The sequence below is a fragment of the Mauremys reevesii genome, linkage group 16 (assembly GCF_016161935.1).
Source record: "Mauremys reevesii isolate NIE-2019 linkage group 16, ASM1616193v1, whole genome shotgun sequence".
NCBI classification, from domain to species: domain Eukaryota; kingdom Metazoa; phylum Chordata; order Testudines; family Geoemydidae; genus Mauremys; species Mauremys reevesii.
The window spans coordinates 10,269,800-10,293,376 of record NC_052638.1 but is presented as its reverse complement, the minus strand read 5'-3'; the positions used below and the strand labels follow the sequence as shown (position 1 = coordinate 10,293,376).

At 45.6% G+C, this 23,577-nt stretch overlaps 1 protein-coding gene and 1 long non-coding RNA gene across 3 annotated transcripts in view; one reads left to right on the top strand and one right to left on the bottom strand.

Moving 5' to 3' along the window:
• The window catches only part of BBS2 (Bardet-Biedl syndrome 2), a 29,740-nt gene extending 25,803 nt beyond the window's left edge, over nucleotides 1-3,937 (bottom strand). Inside the window, exons 1-2 of one of the 2 annotated variants that reach the window (XM_039503413.1) lie at nucleotides 3,690-3,863; nucleotides 153-243 (exon numbers count right to left, since the gene is read on the bottom strand). In XM_039503413.1, the coding sequence (XP_039359347.1) occupies nucleotides 153-243; nucleotides 3,690-3,733 (135 nt within the window). In that variant the 5' untranslated portion in view covers nucleotides 3,734-3,863. Of the gene's footprint in view, nucleotides 1-152; nucleotides 244-3,689 lie in introns of both variants that reach the window. The other variant, XM_039503414.1, reaches the window with a different exon arrangement.
• Nucleotides 3,938-5,133: 1,196 nt separating this feature from the next.
• LOC120384804 lies at nucleotides 5,134-8,527 on the top strand. The gene is made up of 3 exons (XR_005589120.1): nucleotides 5,134-5,282; nucleotides 6,984-7,072; nucleotides 7,916-8,527. It is a non-coding gene; the product is annotated as an uncharacterized LOC120384804 (long non-coding RNA).
• The last annotated feature ends 15,050 nt before the right edge of the window (nucleotides 8,528-23,577 follow it).

The following is a 23,577-nucleotide window of genomic DNA, read 5'->3' as shown; positions in this document are numbered from 1 at the left end:
CCCTAGGCACTCCCGTAATGCAAATAAATAATAATACTAATAGAAAGCCTGGGAACTACAGGGCTGAACTGTGTGCAAATTGCAGCAGCCTAAGTGCAACATTTCATGCTTTTGTAGGTTTGTATTTCAACCTATGTTTTATTCTAACATACTTGTGTTAAACTTCCTTTGTTGGGTTTAAAACTGTTGTAGAGCTTGCACTTAATAAGGTTTTCCAGTGTTGCAAAGTAGTCATCTGAGGATCTACAACAAACATGCATTTCCTTTAACACAGCAACATCTCCAGAGTTAAGTCAGTGAGGATGCTAATGTCCATTACAGTAACTGAGAACAGTATAACAAAACACATAACTTGAAAAATACAGTTGTCCACTTACCAATAGAAAATTAGAAACTTTCTTTGATGAGTAGGGTGGGGACTTGTCATTCATTTTTGCAGAATTTTACCTTTCATTTTAAAAAATTAAGTCTCTAGTGTTGTCTTTCTATGTTTGCAGACAGCTTCAGTGCCTCTGCCACTGCTCATGGCTTTCCACCCCCCCAGCAGCAGCACAATGAAATTATCAAGACTCAAGTCCTTTGCAGGGCCCTTAAGAATCCTGGGACATCAGTGACAATTTCATTTTGCAGCTGCAATTTCAAAAAAGCTAGGAGCACTGACTGACACAGACACTGAGCAAAGTTACAGAAAATCAGGACCCAAAAATCTTGATATAAGCAACTGAAGGTAGGTCTGCTTTTAGCCATACCAGAACTCAAAAAAAGCTTCAGTGATTTAAATGTACATATTTTATAACTTGTTAAAATACAAAAAATAATACATCAGAAGCAATCAAAATACTGAATTATTATGGGGTAAACAAACAAGTTAAAATGTGAGAAAACAGTTCCATGAGCCTTCCAGAATCTAAAGTCCAATCTAACAACATACATTAGCGCAAATCTTTAATACATCATTAAGATGCCAAATGAACTAAAGTGACCTAGGTACATTGATTTAACTGTTTTATGGCCCGATCCTGCTGTGTGCTAAACATATTCCATTTGGTGCTCAGCACTCTCAGTTCAGGCAATGGGAGCTGCAGATATTAAGCACATTGCAGAATCATGCTCTTGGGAGAGGGGGGTCAACGCTAGCCTTTATACGCACAACTCAATTTCCTCACTGTTGCAGCTCCACTGGAGGCAGCAATGGCTGGGAGAGCTAATGCAGACCAATCACTGTTGTTTTAACCAGTGTTTCATCTAATGCAGCAGACAATACAATGGTTAAACATCAGCAGAATGCAACAGTGGGAAATTTTAGATCAATAATTCTAGTGTAGACAAGGCTACTGTAGGGCTGCAGTGTTATTGCCAAGATACAAAAGCCAAATATATTGATGGAAAATAATGGAGCTTCTGGCTATCAGCCTGTATAATACTGCACAGGCTGCTAGAAAAGAGGTGGTTTTGAGCATATTTACTTATTTTATGGTTTCACATTTCCATCTTCTAAGAATGAGTCAATTTTCAGCAACCAGGAGGTACAATAAAATCAACCACAGCAAATGGCAAATTTTTCCAGGCCCAATCCTGCTCCTACTGAAGTTAATGCCAAAATTCTCATTGGCTTCACTGATTGCAGGATCAGCTCCCTGGTCCTCAAGTGACATCCTTTAAAGCAGTGGTTCTTAACCTGGGGTACGAGATGCCCTTTCTGGGGTTGCAAGACATGCCAGATTTTTTTTAGAAGGTAAATCATCAAAAACACAAATTAAGCACAGGCACATAACTACAACTACTTTGTTTAATCAAACCTATGTATTTATTAACATTATACATTTTTAACGATTACTGTAATATACAAACAAAAATATATCTAGGCTTAAGGGGTGTGAGAACATATTTTTTAGGTTTAAGGGATGCAAGAACATATTTTCATTTTTGATAAGTGGTGCGAGAACATATTTTGAGAACCAAAGGGGTGCAGGCTGCAGTAAAGGTTAAGAACCACTGCTTTAAAGGGATGAGAAGAGGAAAGAGGGTGGGTGGGTGTGTCATGTATTTTTGCTGAGCTGGCTTATGCAACGCCAGACTCATCCACAAGCAGCACTGCTTTGCAACACAAGCTGTATGAAAGCAACATCTCATCCTTCTTTCTGTAAAAGGCAAGCCAAAGCCACTAGGGACAATATCAGGGAGAAGAAAAGGGAGGCTTGTAAGATTCATGTGCATGAAAAACAAGGCTTTTAGCTGACACTAAAACCCTGGCAGACACGAGCCAAAAATCATTTTCAGATTAGGCGTTTTCATTATTCTTATAGGAGCATTGTTCAGTTTGGGTTTTTCTCCCCTGGAAGTTACTGTGTATGACAAACAATGAAGAGTCATTTCACAGCGAAGGGTTGCGAGGGAAGGTGTGGCAGCTGACATCATATTTGTGCCTGTTGCCATTGGCATGGAAAGAAATGGGTTTGTGTTTGTTGCTCTGACCAATGCAAGCTTTGCAAAGTTTACTGCGGGTATGAATTAATGATCGGATTTTCACCAGTCATGAACACCCACAGATCCCACTGAAGTCAACCGATGCCAGGGGAGCGGGGAGACTCTGTGCCTAAGGGGTGTGGTCCCTGTGCCTAGGGGTGCCTCAGTGAGGAAGTGTCCCCGTGGCAGGGACTGGGGATGCCGGAGTGGGTGGGTGGGGATCCCCGTGTCTATGGGTGTCTCCATAGTGAGGAATCCCCATAGCAGGGATTAGGGGGAGTCTCTGTGGGGCAGGTGTTCCTGTGTCTACGGGTGCTTCCATAAGGGGTCCCTGTGGTGGGGAGCAGGGGGGAGTCTCAGAGGGAACCTGGGTCTATGGGTATATCTGGCAGGGATTGGGGGCAGTATGCATAGGGTAGGGTGCCCATGTCTATGGCTGTCTCCATGGATCCCTCCTGTCTAGGGGTTTCTCCATGGAAAGGACTCGGGGATGTCTCAGGAGGTGGGTGTCTCTGTGTCTGTCTCCATGGAGGTCCACATGGCAGAGAGTGGGGGCAGTCTCAAAGGGGTCCCCATGTCCATGGTGGGGAGTCCCTGCGTCAGGGCTTGGGAGAGTCTCAAGAGAGTCCCTGTGGCAGGAACTGGTGGCAGTGTCGAGGGGGTTCCCATACGCAGGAAGTGGGGCTGTCTCCCTGGGGGTCCCTGTGCGCAGGGACTGGGGGCAGTCTCAGGGGGTCCCTGTGGCAGGTAGCGGGGGCAGTCTCGGTGGGTTCCAGTGTGCAGGGCTGTCTACCTGGGGGTCCCCATAGGGGGAAGCAGGGCCAATCTCGGGGGGGTGTCCCCATGGCAGGAAACAGCGGCAGTCCCAGGGGTGGTTCGGGGGGGTCCCCGTGGCGGGGAGCGGGGACAGTCTCGGGAGGAGGGGTCCCCATGGCGGGCAGAAAGGGCAGTCTCGGGGGAAGGGTCGGGGGGCCTGTGGTAGGGAGCGGGGGGGGGCCTGCGGAGGTCCCATGGCGGGGAGCGAGGCAGTCTCGGGGGGGGGAGGGGTGTCCCCGTGCCAGGGAGCCGCGGTAGTCCCGGGGGGAAGGTCCCTGTGGTGGGGAGCGCGGGCAGTCTCGGGGGGGTCCCCGTGGCGGGGAGCGGGACAGTCTCGGGGGGGGTCCCCATCCGGGGGGCGGCGGCTCCGTGCCGGCCGGAGGCGGCGGGGGCCCGTGGGCGGTTACCTTGCCCGCTTGGGTGGCGGCCGCCAGGCACGGGTGGGTCCCATCGTACTTGCCCAGCGCCACCATGCGGGGCAGGATCCTGTGGTTGAGCTTCAGGGTGAACACGGGCACCAGCATCTCGGCGCCGGCCTCCGCGGGGGCAGCAGCCGGGCAGCGTCACTCGGCACCCGCCCGCCCAGCGCGCCGCGGCCTGGCGCTGCCTCAGCCTCTGCTCCGCCCCCGCCCCGCTCCAGCGGGGGAAGGCGACGCTGCAGCGTGAGCCGCGGGGCGAGCCGGGCTGCGGGGGGAGCTGGCGGGGGGGCACCGGGCGGGCACGCGCCGCACTGACAAGGGAAACTGGTCGGGGGGGAGTTCGCCAGAGAAGCGGCAGGTGGGGCAGTTGGCAGTGGGGTGGGGGCAGTTGGCAAGGAAAGCAGGAGCTGGGGCAGTTGGCAGTGGGGTGGGGGCAGTTGGCCAGGAAAGCAGGAGCTGGGGCAGTTGGCAGAGGGGTGGGGGTAGTTGGCCAGGAAAGCAGGAGCTGGGGCAGTTGGCAGAGGGGTGGGGCAGCTGTCAAGGAAAGCAGGAGCTGGGGCAGTTGGCAGAGGGGTGGGGGCAGTTGGCCAGGAAAGCAGGAGCTGGGGCAGTTGGCCAGGAAAACAGCGGGTGGGGCAGTTGGCAGAGGGTGGGGCAGTTGGCCAGGATCGCAGGGGGTGGGCCAGTTGGCAGTGGGGTGGGGCAGTTGGCCAGGAAAGCAGGAGCTGGGGCAGTTGGCAGAGGGGTGGGGCAGCTGTCAAGGAAAGCAGGAGCTGGGGCAGTTGGCAGAGGGGTGGGGGCAGTTGGCCAGGAAAGCAGGAGCTGGGGCAGTTGGCCAGGAAAGCAGCGGGTGGGGCAGTTGGCAGAGGGGTGGGGCAGTTGGCCAGGAAAGCAGTGGGTGGGGCAGTTGGCAGAGGGGTGGGGGCAGTTGGCCAGGAAAGCAGCAGGTGGGGCAGTTGGCAGAGGGGTGGGGGCAGTTGGCAAGGAAAGCAGGAGGTGGGGCAGTTGGAAGAGGGGTGGAGCAGCTGTCAAGGAAAGCAGGAGCTGGGGCAGTTGGCAGAGGGTGGGGCAGTTGGCAAGGAAACCAGGCGGTGGGGCATTTGGCAGAGAGGTGGAGGCAGCTGTCAAGGAAAGCAGGAGCTGGGGCTGTTGGCTGAGGGGTGGGGGCAGTTGGCCAGGAAAGCAGGAGCTGGGGCAGTTGGCAGAGGGGTGGGGGCAGTTGGCCAGGAAAGCAGGAGCTGGGGCAGTTGGCTGAGGGGTGGGGGCAGTTGGCCAGGAAAGCAGGAGCTGGGGCAGTTGGCCAGGAAAACAGCGGGTGGGGCAGTTGGCAGAGGGGTGGGGCAGTTGGCAAGGAAAGCAGGAGGTGGGGCAGTTGGCAGAAGCGTGGGGGCAGTTGGCCAGAAAGCAGGAGATGGGGCAGTTGGCAGTGGGGTGGGGCAGTTGGCAAGGGAAGCAGGTGGTGGGGACAGCTGCCACAGGAAGCATGGGCAGAGTTGGGGAAGTGTATGATGGAGAGGGGAATTAAGAGTGAGAAGTGGAGTTGGAACAATGGAGCCGGCTCTGCTCTTCCAAATTACTCAGGTACCGATTTCAGTACAATCTCCTGGTAACGTCCATAGCATTCTTCCCAATAGCCATATCCTAATCCAATCTAGAGCATCATGATGCCGAGGTTGGCAGCCAGGGCCAGTGGGGTTACCATTCAGAGCCAGTGCCCTGGGCTCTTGTATTCTAATCCTGACAGCATATGACCTGGGGCAAATCACTGGCCCTCTGTGTCTCAGTTTCCCATCAGTAAAATAGGTTAACAATACCTCCTCACAGGGTAACATTTACTGACATTATTCACCTTTTACTGGCACTCCATCTTTCTTTACCGAGAAAATTTCAAGCCAAGAAAAAAGCGAGTAGAAACAAATCATGTATCAAAATATACCCTATAGCCTGGGAAAGAGCAACTTCAAAGCAATTTTGCAATTATGCTGCTTCTGTTTATGAGGCTATATGTCGATTTTTACAGAATCCATAATATCTAGCATTAGGAAAAACGTATACATCTAGATTCCATAGGGCAAGTACTCAGTATAAATCTGAAGATTTAATATAGATTAATAATAGTACTTTGCACTTCTGGGGCTCCACCCTACTGCGGCCCTCAAATAACTTTACAAACATTAGGGAGAAATTCACTCGCTCACATAAAGCCCAAATACATAGAAGTGGAGAGGTGAAATCCAACCCCAACCCAGGGCCAGGATGGACGGCTCCCTGCAGTGCACCTTGTGGCTGCTGTTCCTTCAAGCCTATTGGACTGCAGTAGCAAACACAGCCCCTCCCTCCACAAGCAGTTGCCCAGGTTAAGGTCGTATTAACATGAATCAGTGGCCCTCCCTGAGTCCATCCACAAAGTGACCTTTCATGCTGGCATATATAAAGCTGATATAGGGACTCTTGCCACAGCAGGAGCACTCATCAGCAGGGATCTATAAATGCGTTTGCCAGGGAAAAACACAGAATTTGCATTTTTACAGAGAATCTTTAGTTTTTACTCCTGCCGCCTGGGGCTGACGGCCCAAACCCCAGTCATCCAGGGCTGACCACCTGAGCCCCTACGGCCCAATTCATTATAATCATGGATTTTTATGTTTTTTTATCGGAGAATTTTGGGGGGTTTATCACAGAAAACTACGATCCCTGCTCATCAACCAGTTGTCTCTATGCAGGTTTTCAGTGGAGTGGAGGGCCTTACTCTGTACCAGGGTAAATTTCAACTTCATTGAGTTAAGTAGGGTGACCAGATGTCCCGATTTTATAGGGACCGTCTTGATTTTTGGGTCTTTCTCTTATATAGACTCCTATTACCCCCCACCTCCTGTCCTGATTTTTCACACTTGCTGTCTGGTCACCCTAGACTTAAGTCTCACAATGTCCCTATGTACTAGGAAAGTGTTATCCATATTTTACAGACAGAAAAACTGACACACACAGCTATTTGGCCTAGATTCAGTGAAGCACTGAAGCAATTGCTTAACTTTAAATATGTGAGTAATCCCATCCCTAATCATTTCTTAAAGCGTGTGCTTCACTGCTTTGCTGAAATGGGGCCTAAATGATTTTCCTAAGGCCACACAGCGACTTGGTGGTACAGCTGGGAATAGTACAAGCTTTAACAATGCCCAGTTCTGTGCTTTAGCCATCAAACCATCTATTCCTTAGCTAACCCACCCTTCAGAGCCATATTTGAGAACATTTCAACATTATGTTAACATTTTTTACTGACAGTTGTTGATGTTTGCCTACCAACAATCAATACAGAACATGAGCATGTGTTCTTGGGACAGGATTGAAACATGGCACCTGAACACATAAGGGTGAGTAATATGTTGGTGCAGGTATTAAACATTGTGTACTGGATTTGTAGTAAAAATGTTTGAGGGTCCAGAGACAAACTGGGGTAGAAAAAATAACTGATTTATCAAGAAGCTTAATTAAAATGCACAGGCAGAAGAGCTGGAGTCCAATCTACTCTCTGCAGCGAAATATCAAGGAATATTTCTGAAGCAGAGCTAGGAGGCAAAGGTCTGTTAAGCAAAGCCAGGTTATGGGGTTGGCTGGCAGGAAAATCAACCCATCCAATAAGATTGGGCTATGAAGAGCAGTCTTTATAAGGATAATCCGTCCAAGGCTGCACGGTCATATTGATGTGATTTTAGAAGTGATCTGAAATGCTTTGAACAATAACATGTTTTTATTGATAACAGGTTTTAAAAAGAATAGAACAATATAATTACCATGAATAACTTTTGTAGCTGACATAATTATAAGGGTATTCAACTCTCAGGCTTTAGGATATGAGTCAGTTGTCTGCAGAGATCAAGAAAGAAAATTTCCTCTATCTGAACTGTACAACTGTCGAGGTGCATTGTGGAAGGTTTTCATCTTTGTCACAGTATCATCTGTTGGCTGCTGCCAGAAGCATTGTACCGAGCTCGATAAACTAGTGGTCTGGTCCACAGGGAAAAGTCTTTGTTCCTACTCAATTTTTCTTCCTTTCTCTAAAAAGACTTTCAAATCACTTGCATGAAAAAGTTAAGTTGCTTTTAGAAAAGCCAGTTAGTACTTCCTGATTCGCATCTAGAAATAGGTAGCATATAACCCCTTGGTTGCTAACTTTATGGACTGAATTATAAAACCCTGTGATTTTGTGTTTGTAGGACACTGGTCAACAGTAGCTGTACTGTTCTGAATTTGAATGATAAGATCTCAAAGGGAGCATTCATGTGAAAAACAGCAAAACAATCAATACAAACTGGGTTGCACATTGCAGGCCTGGCTTTGGTTCAAGTTTAGGTGAAATCATGCGACACTAAATGTGGAAACAAGCTTTTGCTTTTTGAATAGTTTTTATGAAGTCTTCTGGAAACTATCTAAATGTGTCACTATGTTGTCTAATAATGAGGCAGATGCTGTATGTAGCATATTAAAGAGAATTTTTCCTTTTTTGTAACTGTTGTGGATAAGTACAACTTTCAAGTCCAGTCTTGCAAACTGTTGTAGCCAATGAGATGCCTCGTGTGAGTAAGGGTTTGCATAACAGTCTGTGGGCATAATGCCAGCATAAACTCTAATCATCAACAGGTTGTTTTGAAAGTCCAGAAACTACTACTGTCCTTTCAGGGAAAGTAACAACAAAATCATTAGTCCAAGCCCTGGAAATTTGGAGTACTGGTATGTTCTTTCAGGGTGCTGTAAAGCCGATCAAGTGAAACTATTAAAAGGAAAAAGCTATGCTAATGTAATATTACAGATAGGTACTATTTTAAACACATAGAAATTCAAGGTTATAGTGTGTTCTCTCTCTCTCTCGTTATATAAAATGTGGCCTAACATATATATTATTTTGTGTCACTGTTATAGTGTGTTCACTTTTAGACGTTAATATATATAATCTGGCTGAATTATGGTTGCTCATAGAGTTGTAATTTAGAATTTCCAGGTTTTGGAGCTTTTAAAATCCAAACCGTAATTTTTCTTTTCTGTCATTTTTGAATTTATTTCCCTTGGTTTAAAAATTGTGATCCTGTATACATATAAGAGCAGTCAGCTAAATGCACGTGGCTATCTTAAGAGCAGTATCAATCACAGTTCTGCTAGGCTCTAAGGCTGCATCTGGATCTGGGCAGGCAGACCCCTGTTCCCACACAGATCCAGTGGTAAAACTGGGGTCTTAGTTTTTTATTCTTTATTTTTTCTATGAAAATAAATGTCAGCTATTGATTTATAAATATGACACCATCCTGATGTTTTCTCAGGTGTGACTAGTTGAAACACCACTCTGGAACCTAAAATGGTTTTGCATTATTGCATTATTATTTATTGCATTCAAGCAGGTTTTAGTATATAAGTAGGTGCATTCAAATCCATTGGCTGCCTCCATACAGATATCAGCGTCTTTAGTTAGATAGCACTCATGCAGCATCTGGGGAAAAAACTGGGAACGTGGGCCGCAAAGACACAGCTCCCTCACACATGAGAAACAACGGAACTAAGAGAGAATCTATACCAGCTAGCAGTTGTAGCAGGTTTTTATCTGCCTTGTAGGTCAGCCAGAAGAGGGAGACAGTCACAGCCATGTGATCCGGTAATTAATTGCATTAAGAGAGAACAGCCGTACAAAATACATACCATCCATTGTTTGCTGCAAATAAAATAATTTTAAAATATTTTCATAGATCTACAAACAAAATGTTAGCGGGACATGCTACATAGGAAAAAGGTGAGGGTAAAGATTCTACATGTGTTTCTCATACAAGACATCTTCGAATAAAAGGGATTTTTAAGTGTCTCTCAAAACAGCTGATTTTTGTCCCATTTCAAAAAAAAAAAAAAATTTGTTAATTCAATTCCAGAGCTCAGTCTTCTAATCTATTGGGCATTGATTTCATTTTTTTTTAAAGGTTTTCATATGAAATGTTATCAGCTATTGAACTGTTCTAAATCACAGCGTCTATCTAGGGACCCTTCTCCCCTACTTTTATTTCCTTTTAAATCCCTGGAGAAGCCTTAGAGGAAAAGGGTTTACTGTAGCTTTGTAACAGAATATCCCACAGCAAAAGCAAAGTCATTGCTAATGTATTGCAAGCCTATACCTCGGAAACAACTGAACCAATGTAATGAGACTTTTTAACGGCTCACTGTCCTTCATGAATTCACACCACGGTTCATGGTGCTTGTACTACGTCTACTGTAGACTTTACAACAGTGACAAGTGTACCACCCAGGACCAAATCTTAGGAGTAGACAACCTGGGCTTCCCATGCACTTGGGGTACTGTGGTGATGATTTCCAAAGGATATAGCAACTTGTAATGCTGTAACCTGTGTCAGAAGATTTCAAAGTGGGATTGGAATTATCTCATGTCATCACCTTGTGATGGGAGTGTTCTTTCCCATATAGTGCTGCTTTGCTATTTTGTGCTAGTGTGTTCCTGTTCTTGTGATTGAAATGAGTGGATGATCTTGTCACCTATATTTTATTTCTTTTGATTTCTAAAATTTGCTTATCAAAAACTCTGTGAGCACGTGTAGATATTAGCAAATATATTAATTAACAAACTGGCAGGTAAATAAAGGACCATTACTAATTAAACTACTTGGGCGTGTATCACAGGATGTATAGCACATGCCAGCACATGCAATATCAATAACAACAGCGAGAGCTTTCCAAGAAAGCTTGGCAAAGTGCTTCAACCCTGACTTGGAGGGACAATCTCCAGAGGTTACCAGGGCTCAGGCTGCCAATAAAGGTGCCAGTTGGGTTGGTGTTTCAATCAGAGGTGAGGGCTCAGCATTTCACAGGAGGCACTCAGCACCTTACATGCTCAGGGATGCCCAGTTCATCAAAGGAGGTTGTAGGATTGGACCCTGTATCTATGCTCTAATTTCATCCCACTCCCTTCCTCTGTTTTGAGCCTACACAGTGTCACAGTTCAGGGCAACTGCATCTGTATTCTCCATCCATAATGCCATGAGGGCACACGCTCTCAGCTCCAGGCGCCTCACCCGTCACCTCTCTTGGGCAGAGCCCCGTTGTGTGTCTCTCCCTCCTGATCTGGGTTTTTCCAGGCTTCACAGTTCCCTGGCTACACTGTGATATCCCCAGCAAGCCAGACTGCCAGAGGCCAGCATCTGAGCTTTTCTTTCTCTCCAAAGGCTATGAACAGTGGTGATTGCCAGCAGTTCTAAGTTATCACACCGCCCTTTATAAGCAAGCACATTTATTCTTAATGTGAAAGCATTACAGAGAAAACATAATAAAACATTAAAAGAACCTACAAGCATACTAATAAACTTACAAGATCTATCTCTCTCACACTCACACTCTCACTCTCACTCACACGCACACACACACACACACACACCTACCTATCTCTCCAGCAAGGGCTCTGGTAGGAGTCAGTCCTTCCAACCTCAACAAGGGGTTTTTCTGTGGTTACAGAGTCATAACAACCTCAGGTGAAAACAGGCACACTGACTGGGCAGCTTGGCATGTTTCTTTAATACAGCTTTGGCCTTTGATCTCCAGCTTTCCAGATCAGGAAATAATAGACAATCACCTGCTCCTCGAGGCATAGGCGGCAGGTTATATGGGCTCGAGGTGCCCGAGCACCAGGAATATTCAGGGCTGGGGGCCCTGCTCCAGCAATATTTGGAGCTGGGTCTCTCCCCTGGCCCTGCCTGGATCGGGCCCCGGCCCCTGCGGGTCTCCCCCCGCCCCAACAATTCCCTGCCTGAAAGAAAGCGGCGCGTGCCTCTCCCGTGCCTGCTTGTGCTGCCGGTGTAGCACATTCCTATGCGGAGCGGCTCCTGGCAGAACTGTTGTCTGCTGCCCCAGGATCCTAGCACCCTCCATCCCCTAATGGCAAGGCAGGCTGCCCTTACCCTGCCCTTCCACCCTAGCCCTGAGCCTCTCCAACGCCCCAAACTCCTCAGCCCCAGCCAGAGCCCTCATACCCCTGCACCCTAATCCTCTGCTCCAGCCGGGAGCCCCCTCCTGCATCATGAATCCCTCATCCTCAGCCCCACAGCCCTCACCCCTGCACTCCCTCCTATCCCACCCCCTCCCAGAGCATGCACCCCCTCCTCCTTCCCACACACCCCTTCCCACCCCCAAACTCCATCCCAAAGCCTGCACCTTGCACCCCTCCTGCACCCTAATCCCCAGCCCAGGACCTGCACCTCAGACCTCCCCCCCTCAACCCTCCTCCCAGAGCCTTAGGCAGGTGGGGGTGGAGTTTGGGGGGGCAGAGTTTGTGGGGGCAGGTTCTGGGCACCACCAACATTTCTATGAACTTGCCACCCATGCCTCGAGGCATAGTTTCAAAAGGCGGAGTTTTTTGCATAAGCAGAGGTGGGAAATTTGCATTCACCTCCCCTTAGATATTTCCCAGGAAAGTCACTACATACGTATTGTCATAAAAGACCATTCTTGACTGCCACATTGTTCAGTATAGTCCTTTGATCATTCAGGCCCATAATAGTGCATTACCTTTGTGTTTAATACAATGGACTCCAAAGATACTTAAACTTAATTCAGTAAGGTCTCCCAAGGATACTGCGAGAAATTGCCCCCACACACAATGTCCCAGATTTTAGTGAAAAGATCTCTAAAGCCACATCTGTTGCAGGAACCAATCCAGCATGTTCCTATCTATCTTAAAAAATTCTTGAATGAAAGCTAGAATTCCAAGATTTCTTGTACACAAATTGTCTCCTGATATTGATATGGCTCCCTTTTCCTCTTTACTGAAATGTGTTTCAACTTACATATTTGTTGAAAAACCCATTGACCAGCTACATGTTGTCATTAGAGTCACAAGGGACCCAACTATGTGGTTATTGCAAGGGGGTTCATTGGGAATGGCTGATGGGCCTATATCACTTTAGCAAAGATTTAATATAGTAATCTTGCTGGATCAGGTGAGTGGTAATAGGTTATTAAGTCTTTCACCTCTAGGTCACCGTTTCCATTCAGACCCTGGATATCAGAGCCACGTTATGGAAGTTGTTACCATCTAATGGCTGTTTAGTGTCTTCCAATAGGTGAGTTGCCTCATATTAGTCTGGGGATTAGATTTTTATCAGTAAATGTTGATTTCACCGTACACTCACAAACCAATGAAGAAATATTTCCATGGATGATAATTGACATTTATAGATAGGCAGAGTAAGAAAAATGCTGCTTGTGAGCTTATTACAGTTTGATTTAAGGATATTTACTTTGTGTAGCTTGACATGTGATATTGACAATTTGTGTTTTAACGGTTATAAAGCTTTATCTTTTTGAATCTCAACATCTACTCTCATTAAATAATTATTGTATGACCACCTCATACTTTCCCACAACTATGAAAATGCCTAAAAATAAACCTCAATATTATCCAACAAAATTATAAGACCAATAAAAATCCAGTTCTGATAAGCTTACCAATAGAATAGGTATGAGAACTCTGCCTGACCAGTAGTTATTGTTCCTGGGCAAAGGCACCAAATAAGGGCTAATTTGATGTTTTCAAAACTTTTTTCCAAAAAATTTTTCAACTCAGGAGATGCGTTGAAACCGGCCCTGTTTCGTGAACAATTTCAGTTTCAACGAACAGGCATTTTTCAGCCAAAAAAACAAAAACAAAAAACATTGTTGAAAAACTCCCGACCATGAAAACCCATACTTTCCTTTCTGACTGGCAGGGAGCAAGGGATCCTGATGTTTGGTCTCTGTTGAGATCTTAAGCCTTGTAACGTGCCCACATATCTTGGTGACTGATGGCTAAATAAATGTAAAACTAATAATCACTGGCCTCAAAGGAGAGATTTTCTCAGGAATAACCACATGGGTTCAGAGGAGTGTGGGAAAGTGAAAGACACTGACTGTGCACCTCAGTGTTCTTTGTAATATTGTTCTTGCCTGAGACTGTGTCTAGTTAGTTTCCCTTGTTCTGTTCAACAATTTAGGCTAGAGTGGAGGAATGAAGGGTTCCCAGTGATTTGTATATTTAGCAGGGGCGGCTCCAGGCCCCAGCACGCCAAGCGCGTGCTTGGGGCGGCATGCCGCCTGGGGCGCTCTGCTGGTCGCCGGGCTCCGGTGGACCTCCTGCAGGCATGCCTGCGGAGGGTCCGCTGGTCCTGCGGCTTCGGTGGAGCATCTGCAGGCACACCTGCGGGAGGTCCACCGGAGCCACGGGACCGGCGACCGGCAGAGCGCCCCCCGCGGCGTGCCGCCATGCTTGGGGCGATGAAATGGCTAGAGCCGCCCCTGATATTTAGGGCTCTGATCCTGCTCTCATTGAAGGCAGTGGCAAAATCTCCATCAACTTCCATGGACATATGATCAGGGTCATGGTTTGTAAGATCTTTGATCATTTTACAAATGCAGAGTAATGAAGACATCATGGAGTATATTGTATGCACATTTTTTTATTATATTGAAAGTGCAGAGTAATGAAGACAGCACAGAGTATATTGCATGCAAATTTGGAGTATTTTTTACGTTGGTGTTTTACAAGCTCAAACAAGCATCTTCTCAAGACTGTAAAGTTTTATTGAATTTTTGGGCTTTTTATAGGCTGCATATATTATGAAAATTAATAAGTAGGAAAAATAAATAAATGCATCCAGTGTAATGATACTGGGAAGCTTCAGGTCACATTTCAGCCAGGAGACAACTTTAATGAATGAGTTTGAAGTCTGAATATGGGAGTCTGTAAGAGAGGAGGGGAAAGAGAAGAACAGAAGGGAAGAGTGGAAAGTAAAAATCCTACACAAGTAGAATGTCAGTTTTATAAGCATATGGTGGCTGAGGCTAAACCCCCCAAGCAGACTGGAGTGTCATGCGGTGGTGGAAGGGCAGTCCGTAAGCCACCACTAGCCTGCCAGTCAGAAAGCACCTGCTGCCACAAGAGCTGTAGGTAACTTTTATAAAGACCCTACCAACCTGCCCATTCTCTACTGCTCCTGTCCCCAGCGTGGTGCCAGGAGCAATGAGGTGCTCAGACTCTACAGTTATGAGTACCAGATACAAAACCTGGATAGAAAGCACATGAGGAATCAGATCAGGACACTGCCAGCCTGGCTCCCACACTCAGAGAGATACATGGGGCGAATGCAGTTGAGACTTCCCACCAACTGAGATAGATCCTCAGAGTAGAAAGGAGGGGAAGTCCCTCTTCCCCCTATGTACCTGTCAGTGGAGAGGCTGGGCAGAGGGTGGGGTTGGGAATTCAAGTGAACAGGGTTTCTCAGAGAATCTAGGGAAGGGGATTCAAGCAGCAGAAGAGGGCTCTCAGGAGTGGGTGGTAGAAGAGAGATTCAAGCAACCTGATATGGAAGGGGAATTCAAGGACTAAGCTGGATGGATGATTTAAGAGTAAGGGAAGTCAAGCAGCAAAGGAAGAGGGAGTGAAAGGAGAGACAGTCAGGACTGCAATGGCAAACCTTTTATTTTTGGTAGTCCCTTCCCCAACACTACTTTCTTCAGCCACCTGGAAATATTTTGTGGCTGACCTAGCATCAATCCACCCTCAACTGATGCCAAGCCAGTGACTGGAGGCTGAAATGGCAGCTGGTGGGGACAGAAATTCATAAAGATGGAATACAAGGTAAATTCCAGGTCTACGTTTTGTCTTCCAGTGTCTTTTCCAGCCTCACTCCACCTCCTTTCCATATGGGGGAGGAATTAAATTCTCCCCTCATCAGGCACTGATGTAACTCCCATTAACATGAGAGTTACATGCACACATCAAAGGAAAAATAAATACTTTAATCAGCAAGACATGTCCAAACCCACACCACCCAACCCAGAAAGTGCTAATGACAGCATAGCTATAGCGAGACCCATCTCAGTTGTTTAGTTGTTTCACTATACACACCCTATGCCCACACACAAAATGCCATTACTGTAGAAAAGTTATTGACTCCCTTTTGTAGTATCACAAGAGATGAGGCAAGTCTCCAAGGCCTAGAGAAAAAAAGTTTAATGTTTTCCCTCTAGATCAAGTAATCAGTTCATCCCTGACTTAACTAACTCCACTGATACTAAGTGTGAATTTCCTTTCTCCTCCCAAAAGAGAATAATAATCATTATTACTCTCTAAGTGCTTTTGCAGGGGGATAAGCATCCTGATCTTCAGTTTGCAAATATCCAAACCAAAGTGCAGGATAGGTAAAGTGACTTACCCGGGGTTGTACAACATGTCAGTGGTAGAGCTGGGACTAGAACCCAGGACTTACTGATTCACAAGCCTGCGTGCAATCTGTTGGTTCACACTGCAAGTACTTAGTAACCCAAATAAATCAAAATAGTAGGTTGTATTATGCTGCACCCTGAACTGTTATTTATGAACAAATCATTGATTGTATCATTAGTACAGTAAAATATTGCTAATTTGCACTAAGGTCTGGGAGACCCATTGTGAATTACTGGGTTTTGAGACTTAGTGGGGGAGTGAAACAACCACTTGTGTTGCTTGCTCATGCATTAAGTTTAGTTTAGTTTTAATAATAATACTTCCTAATTTGCTAGCGAATATTCACTAGTACCTTCTTCCTTGGGTTAATCCCATCAAAGGGGGTCTGCTCTACAAGTCCTCTTCCTCCAAAGTGCTCTGTTCAACGCCATGTCCTCTGTAATGCCACATGCTAACATGTCTTCCCTCCACTTCTTCTTAGGTCAGCCTCTCAGTCTTTTTCCTTCAGTCTTCATTTGTTGGACTCTTACACACATCGTTGTGAGGAATGTGCCAGACCCTACCCAAACCATGTGAGCCTGCACTCCTTCATTTTTTCATGTATGGGTGCTACTGTGAGCATGCCTCTATCATACACATTCCTCATGTGATCTTTCTTGGTTACACCATTCATCCATCTCAACATTCACATTTGTTTTTCTTCTTTGCTGCCCAGTGCCATATATTAAAACTGGACAGACCACCTTTTATAGACTTTCCCTTTTAATCTGACTGTATCTTACTGTCACATACTACACCACTTCTCTCTCTCCATTTGAGCCAGGCATTTATTATCTTGGCTCTAATTTCATCTTCCATGTCCCCATTTTCCTGAATTCTGTAGCACAGATGCTTGAAACATTGCATTTTAGGTATTACCTGCCCATCTAGTTTCAAGAATAATTCTTCAGTGTCCACATTATTTAAATTACATTGTAAAAATCAAGAAGCCTTAGTAATAGATCATCTCTTTACAGCTCCAACCTCTGCTACGAATCATTCGTAAGGAGTCGTAGATTCATAGATTCCAAGGCCAGAAGGGACCATTGTGATAACCTCATCCAACCTCCTGTGTAACACAGGCCACAGAACTTCCCCAAAATAATTCTTTGGGCAGATCTTTTAGAAAAATATCCAATCTTGATTTTAAAGTTGCCAGTGGTAGAGGATCCCCCCATGCCCTCGGTAAATTGTTCCAATGATTAATTAATCTCTCCGTTAAAAATTTACATCTTATTTCCATTCTGAATTGGCTAGTTTCAATGTCCAGCCACTGGACTGTGTTACACCTTTCTCTGCTAGACTGAAGAGCCCATTATCAAATGTTTGTTCCCCCCCATGTCAGTACTTATAGACTGTAATCAAATCACCCCTTAACCTGATTTCAGTTGGAGTTGGATCAGGCCCTTAATGTCTTGTCTATCTTAGGCATCAGTAAATGACACTGTAGTTCAAGCAGGAGTATCTGTCTCCATGGAACCTCACTAAGGCCAGAAGCCTCAGTCCACAATGGAGACTTTTATCATCTCTCCCATAACCACTTGTGCTCATGCATCACTTACTACATGGTTGTGCGTTGAGTGTTGTCCACCTTGCAATTGTCATTGCAAGACCCATAACTAAGTCATTGCTGTATCAATCGCCACCTTGTCATTTCAGACTCTCTTGCCATGTCATTCCATGCCCCTCTCCATGTCTGAAACAACCTCCCAAGTATCATTTACAGAGCTCCTCCTCAAAAGTCACATAGTCTGTGTCACATTCCAAATGCACATTCCCTTGTCATTCTGTTTCTCACATTGTTCTGTTTATTTTGGAGTGCCCTGGCATGTAGCCTTCAAAATAGGCTCTTTGAGGCAGAGAATCTGTTATTTCTCTGGCACAAAATATTTGTCCTACTATACTGTACCATGTAAACCCATGGTTCTATATCAATAATAACTGTTAATATCTAAAGGCCTAATCTAAAGCCCATTGAGGTCAATGGAAAGACTCATTGGCTTCAATGAGTTTTGCATCAGGCCCTAAGCAATACTCTGTGGTTCTGTGGGATCCACATAGCCTGTGAATTCATCCATTAATATTTCCTCTTATAGACAAGTTTGCACAGTCAATATGTGATCCAGCTACTCAGATGCAATCTTGGTTCTAGAGGTCAGAGGTGAGTCATACCTCTAATGAAGTCTTTCATGAGTCTTTCATGAAACAGGGCATGCAAATGAATATATCCAGCAAGGTGTTGATGCTGATGGACAATGAAACAGTACTTCATTAACATACTGAAGGGGTGCCACAGTGTCACATAAGAGGGGTGATGTGATGGTGTGTGCCTCAGTGGTATGAAATGTGAGTGGGTCTTTATCAGTCCTCAAGAACATACATGCTGACTTGGACTTGAGACATATCTATTGTCTATAGTGTGCGTTGACAGAAGGATGTGAGCATATGACCGGAGGAAGTAACATGGCTAACACAAGGTGGAGCTGAGACCTATTTCCACTCGGCTTCCTAAGAACTCAGTTTGACTGCAGCCTTTGTCACTTAGGTATCTTTATTTGGCATACAGCAGTGCTCCGCTGAGTTGATCAGACTCAAGTGCAGGGGAGATGGATGCAGAGTACATCACAGCTCCAAAGTTACACAGAAACCTTCTCCCTTTATATACATTACACATCTCATTGCATTTACTATACGTTGCATCTTGGACTGGCTCGGCTACTTTGCAGGAACCAATCCCTGTACAGCAGGCACTGTCCATGTGTCGACTTCCTCTTTACCTCATCTCTACATTCCTAACTTATTTTGTCCCTTGTTATCTAGTTCATAGTAAATAGTGCCCTGCATGTTCTCCCGCTTATCTCAGTTGGCTCAGACATTCTGTCTTCTTAGCCTGCTGACCTATTTATTTAGCACAAACATTCTGTTTTCAAACTGATGATTCATTTATGTCCCTAGTTCTGTCTTCCAAAAAATGACGCCTCCCTCCATGTGTTAATTATTCATTGCAGGCCCGGCCTCAGCTATAATCCATAATTCTGGTAATGTGTTACAGTCACTGCATCTAGGCACCTGTTCAGCCTCCTCCAATAACCAAACTATAGTCAAGAGTGACTATTGTGTAGGTAACAAAATGCCTCCCAGAGAATATTGCCAATTGGCCCATGATGAGATTATGGCTATTTGACAGTAATAGTGCTATCAGGTCCAGCATGCTATCTCAATCATGATTACAAGAGTAACCTGTCCATACAGACTGTGAATGCGCAGTGCAGGCAAACAGAACTGGTGTGATACATGCAGAACATCAGTACAGAGCGGCACAGAATTATTGAGCAGATCACCATGGATTCATTATGATGACAGTTTAATTTGTAGTTTTTTTGCTTTTCTGCCCAGACGATGGGTATGCAATCAGTAAGTCAATCATTCAGTCACCTTGTATCTTTATCCATGCATATCCACCACAGATACAGAATGGAAGGTTTAGAAAATTTTGCTTGCCTATTTGCCTTGGACAAGTTATTTATTTAATTAAATTAATTTATTTATTTATTGGGCATGCAGGCAAAATATCAGAATTGTAGTGAGTAGATTTTGTATCTGGACTGGTACATTTTAATCCTAGTTTGGCAAGGCAGTATTCCAGCCACGCTCTTCTGAATAGCTTTGCAGCAGATAAGTGCACATGGTTCATTGTCTGACTATGTGTCCCTCAGATCTAGCTATGAGTGGCTGGTGGTGGTTTGCCAGCCTTCCCTTGATAAGTTTCCTGATGCAAAACTGTTCACAGACTGTCTGTTGTCACCACTGGGTTGTTGATGGCTTTGGGTTGCTTGTGGCATGATTACATATTTGTATGCATCACATCCAAACACATAACATCCTTTCACATGTCCTCTAGGAAACTCCTCTTAACAATTATGTCTCTGTTATGTGAAAACAGGTTGCCAGTAGGGCTTGTAACCCATCAAGTGGCTGTGTGGTAACATGTCCAACAGTGATCAGGGTGGCTCAGGGCAAGGGCATGTCCCAATGAATCATGGTTCTTAGTGCATTTCACGCCAGGCATCTTGTAGACATCTGGGCATCAGTGTCATACATGCTTGTTCAGTGCATGCGGCTATCATATGTAAGTGTGAGCAAACAGTCGCAACATGCAGCCGTTTATGTGTTAGCCCTGACACAGCAGTTAGCAGCGTCCTTTCCAGTGGAGCCTTTCCAGTGTATGACTCACAGACTCGTTCTAGTTAATCTGCACAGCAGTCAGAAAAGAGGCTCTTGGTGATACTTCAGTCATGATTGCTGGAGCCCCATGTTTTTCACAAATGTGAAATAACATGAAAGAAAATGATAAATACATAAAAAACAAACAAAAGACCTGACACACAGGTCAGGTTTGGCCTGGCTGCCCCTCCATCGTCATGAAGGACCGGTGGCTTGGCCAAACTTGAGCAGCACAGCAACCCCATGCACCAGGTCACAACGCCTGGAGTGGGGAGCCCCACCCAGCACTGTGGGATGATCTCACTCTCCAGCTCCTTCTCCCTCCTCCACCCCAGGGCCTCCCCTCCTCACCGGGAATTTCATAAATTTCATTTTCTTTTGTTTCATCCCCTCCCTAGCCCTGCCACATTCCCAGAGGGGACAAAACAAAATAAAACGTAATTCCTGGAAAGTAAAGTGAAAAATTACAAAAATAAAAAGAATTTTCTTGGGCTTTCATAATTGCCATAGAAATGCTATACATTTATTAGTTGTATAAAACTTGTAGGCATACATGGGATGTATCCATCAGGATATATGTGTGACACCCTGGCACCCCAGTATTCACCATTGTCATGTAATTAGGATATGTTTTGTACAAAGTATGCCTTGTGAGGTGTCATTCTAAAAGTCTTGATCCGCTAGACATTAATATCTTGTTGGATTGTATGTGCTATCATCATATGTGAAGTTATGAAGTTTGCCTATGTATGTGTTACTGAAACATGTTGTGAGGTTGAAAACACGCACAAGCAGCCTTTCAGGTACTACAGTAAAAAGGCCAACAACGTTAATGGCTTATTGAGGAAATGCACACAAGCATAAGGATTACCCCAAGAACTGTGTACAACAGAAACCTCTCAAAGATATTACAACACAATGGGAACTGTTTGACCCAGGTCCCAGCAAAAGAGCTTTCCAGCAAGGGGGGAGAAGATATAAAAGGAGGAAAATTACATCACAGGGGTACTTCATTCTCCCTACAACAACACACCTGGAAATACCTGAGGAATAAAGACTGAACAGAGGGGACCTGATGGTCCCAGGCTAAGGGATTGCTAGCCTGTGTATGAAAACCTGGGAAACCCAAGATGCAAATCCAAGGCAGCTTGTGCCTTAAGAATCTGCCAGCCTGTTTATCACTCAGGATGAGAGTTTTTGCTAATTCATATAATACCTATCTAGTGTGTTAAGCTCAGTTTGCAGTTTTGTTTATTTACTAAGTAATCTGCTTTGATCTGTTTGCTATCACTTAAAATCACTTAAAATCTATCTTTTTGTAGTTAAACTTATTTTATGTTTTAATCCAAACCGGTGTGCATGTGACTAAGGTATCTGGGGAAAATCTCAGCTTGGTTACCACAAGTATGCATGGTCCTCTTCACATTGAGGGAGAGGCAGACTGGGTGTTAAACCCATATACTGGCCAGATTTGACCAGGGAAGTACGGTTCTGCTCTGGGAGGCTGGTGGTTAGAGAGCCTGCGTGTGACTGCAGCTGGGAGTGTCCCTACCTGTGTGAACGCTGGTGAAAGTGCAAGCTTGGAGGGCTTTGCAACTTGTCACAGCAGCAGTGTGAGAGGGAGCCCAGGCTGGTGGGTCAGAGGGTTTAGTGGTACTCCAGTTCCAAGTGGCACCTGGAGTGGAACCTGTCACAATATGCTTCAGAATTTACAAAAAGGTTCTCAAATAACTTCCACCACTGTTCACCTAGATGTGCTCACAGCACCACGGGAGGTATATCAATCTTAATTAAAAGTAGGGAAACTGAGGCACAGAGTGGCTATGATTTGCCCAGGGTCACTATAAAGGGGTCGTCTGTCTCTTTAAAAGCCAGGGAGCAGGTGATGTGTTCTGGAAAGGGGCCCAACAGGCAGGGGCTGAGAATCATCTGAACCAGCTAGGTAATAGCATCAAGTGATTGGGTCTGATTATTTCTAGCTAGGGAATACAAAGGAGGGCCGCCCTCTCTGAGGGAGCCTGGGACCAGGCCAGGGTTAGGAGTGGATTCTCCTGTGGCAGCAGCAGAAGTCTGCGAGAGGACAGGCGAGCACTGAAGACCACCCCTGAGGCTGGAGAAGATCCAGCCCATTAAGCAAGAGAAGGCCAGAGAGCCTCGCAATCTCAGTGAAGAATGGGACTGTGGCTTTTTGTTGTTGTTCCACATTTCCTTTTTGTGACTGAACAAGGCCCTGAGGTAAGGGCTACAAACGGAACTGGACGTGGCCAGTTCTTTGTCCCAATCAAATTCACAGCAGAATCAAGAACAGAAGCCAGATCTCCTAGGTCTTGATCCAATGCCCTTTACAATCAATGAGTCTTTCCCTTGGCCACAATGGATGCTGGATTGGACCTCTGGTGCTTTAGCCACAAGATTATCCTTCCCCTAGCTCATTAGTACTGTTTGCTGATATATCACTGGGGCAATATGTCTGTTCATGAGCCCTGGTCTAGGCCTGGAGCTGTGCTGTGGTTGTATTGCAGCACACTCAACAGCCAGTGTGCAGGGAATGCAGGCCATGCCATAGTCTGTAGTGGTTCATAACAACGTAATATTGTAATGGTTCCTATAGAGATGTCTGATCACACTCGAATGGCATAGGGTTTTGCCCTAAGCTCCACGTGAGACATTGTGCCTGGCCCCAGCTATTGTTCCACATCCTTTCATATCCCCTGTTTATCACTGAGTCTTACAAGTAAGGGCTGTGGTGTGATTATTGTATGTCATGTTTCCTACTGCCTCATACACCTATTGATGTGGTATGTGCAGCACAACTGACCACTGGTGCCTCACCAGGCCTCTTCCCCCATCCTAGTACATGACTGACAGTGGCGGAGGGTTAGAGTAACCAAGCAGACAAGCAATTGTTTATGGAGTACCTCTCCATTGGTATCCTACGGGTGTGGCCTACTTTCCTGCCTCTTGCAGGATCTGAATGGTAATCACACGGTAATGGCCTTTTTCTGTAGGATACAGCCAAGTGTGTTATTCTGAGTGTGGGGTTGTAGTCTACCCCCACAACGTGGTTTGTATAGAGCTAACGCAGGCTACCACCTTTGCTGGGAGAACAGTACTTGTGTTCATCCTTGTGGTGCTTTCTATAATTGCAGAAACGTTGGTCATGACTTGTGCGCTGCCTTGTCAGTCTGGTGTTCATGGAAATCCCTGGTTCTCTCTGGATTATTTCCTGGTAGTGTACAAACGGGGAAGGGTGCCGTGTACAGAACAAGAACTTGCACTCTAAAGGTAGCTTACACTATATGTGCATTTCTGATTCTCAGTACTGTAGCTGGCCACCGCTGCCATCGTTCAGTGCCCGGTTGTCACTGCCTT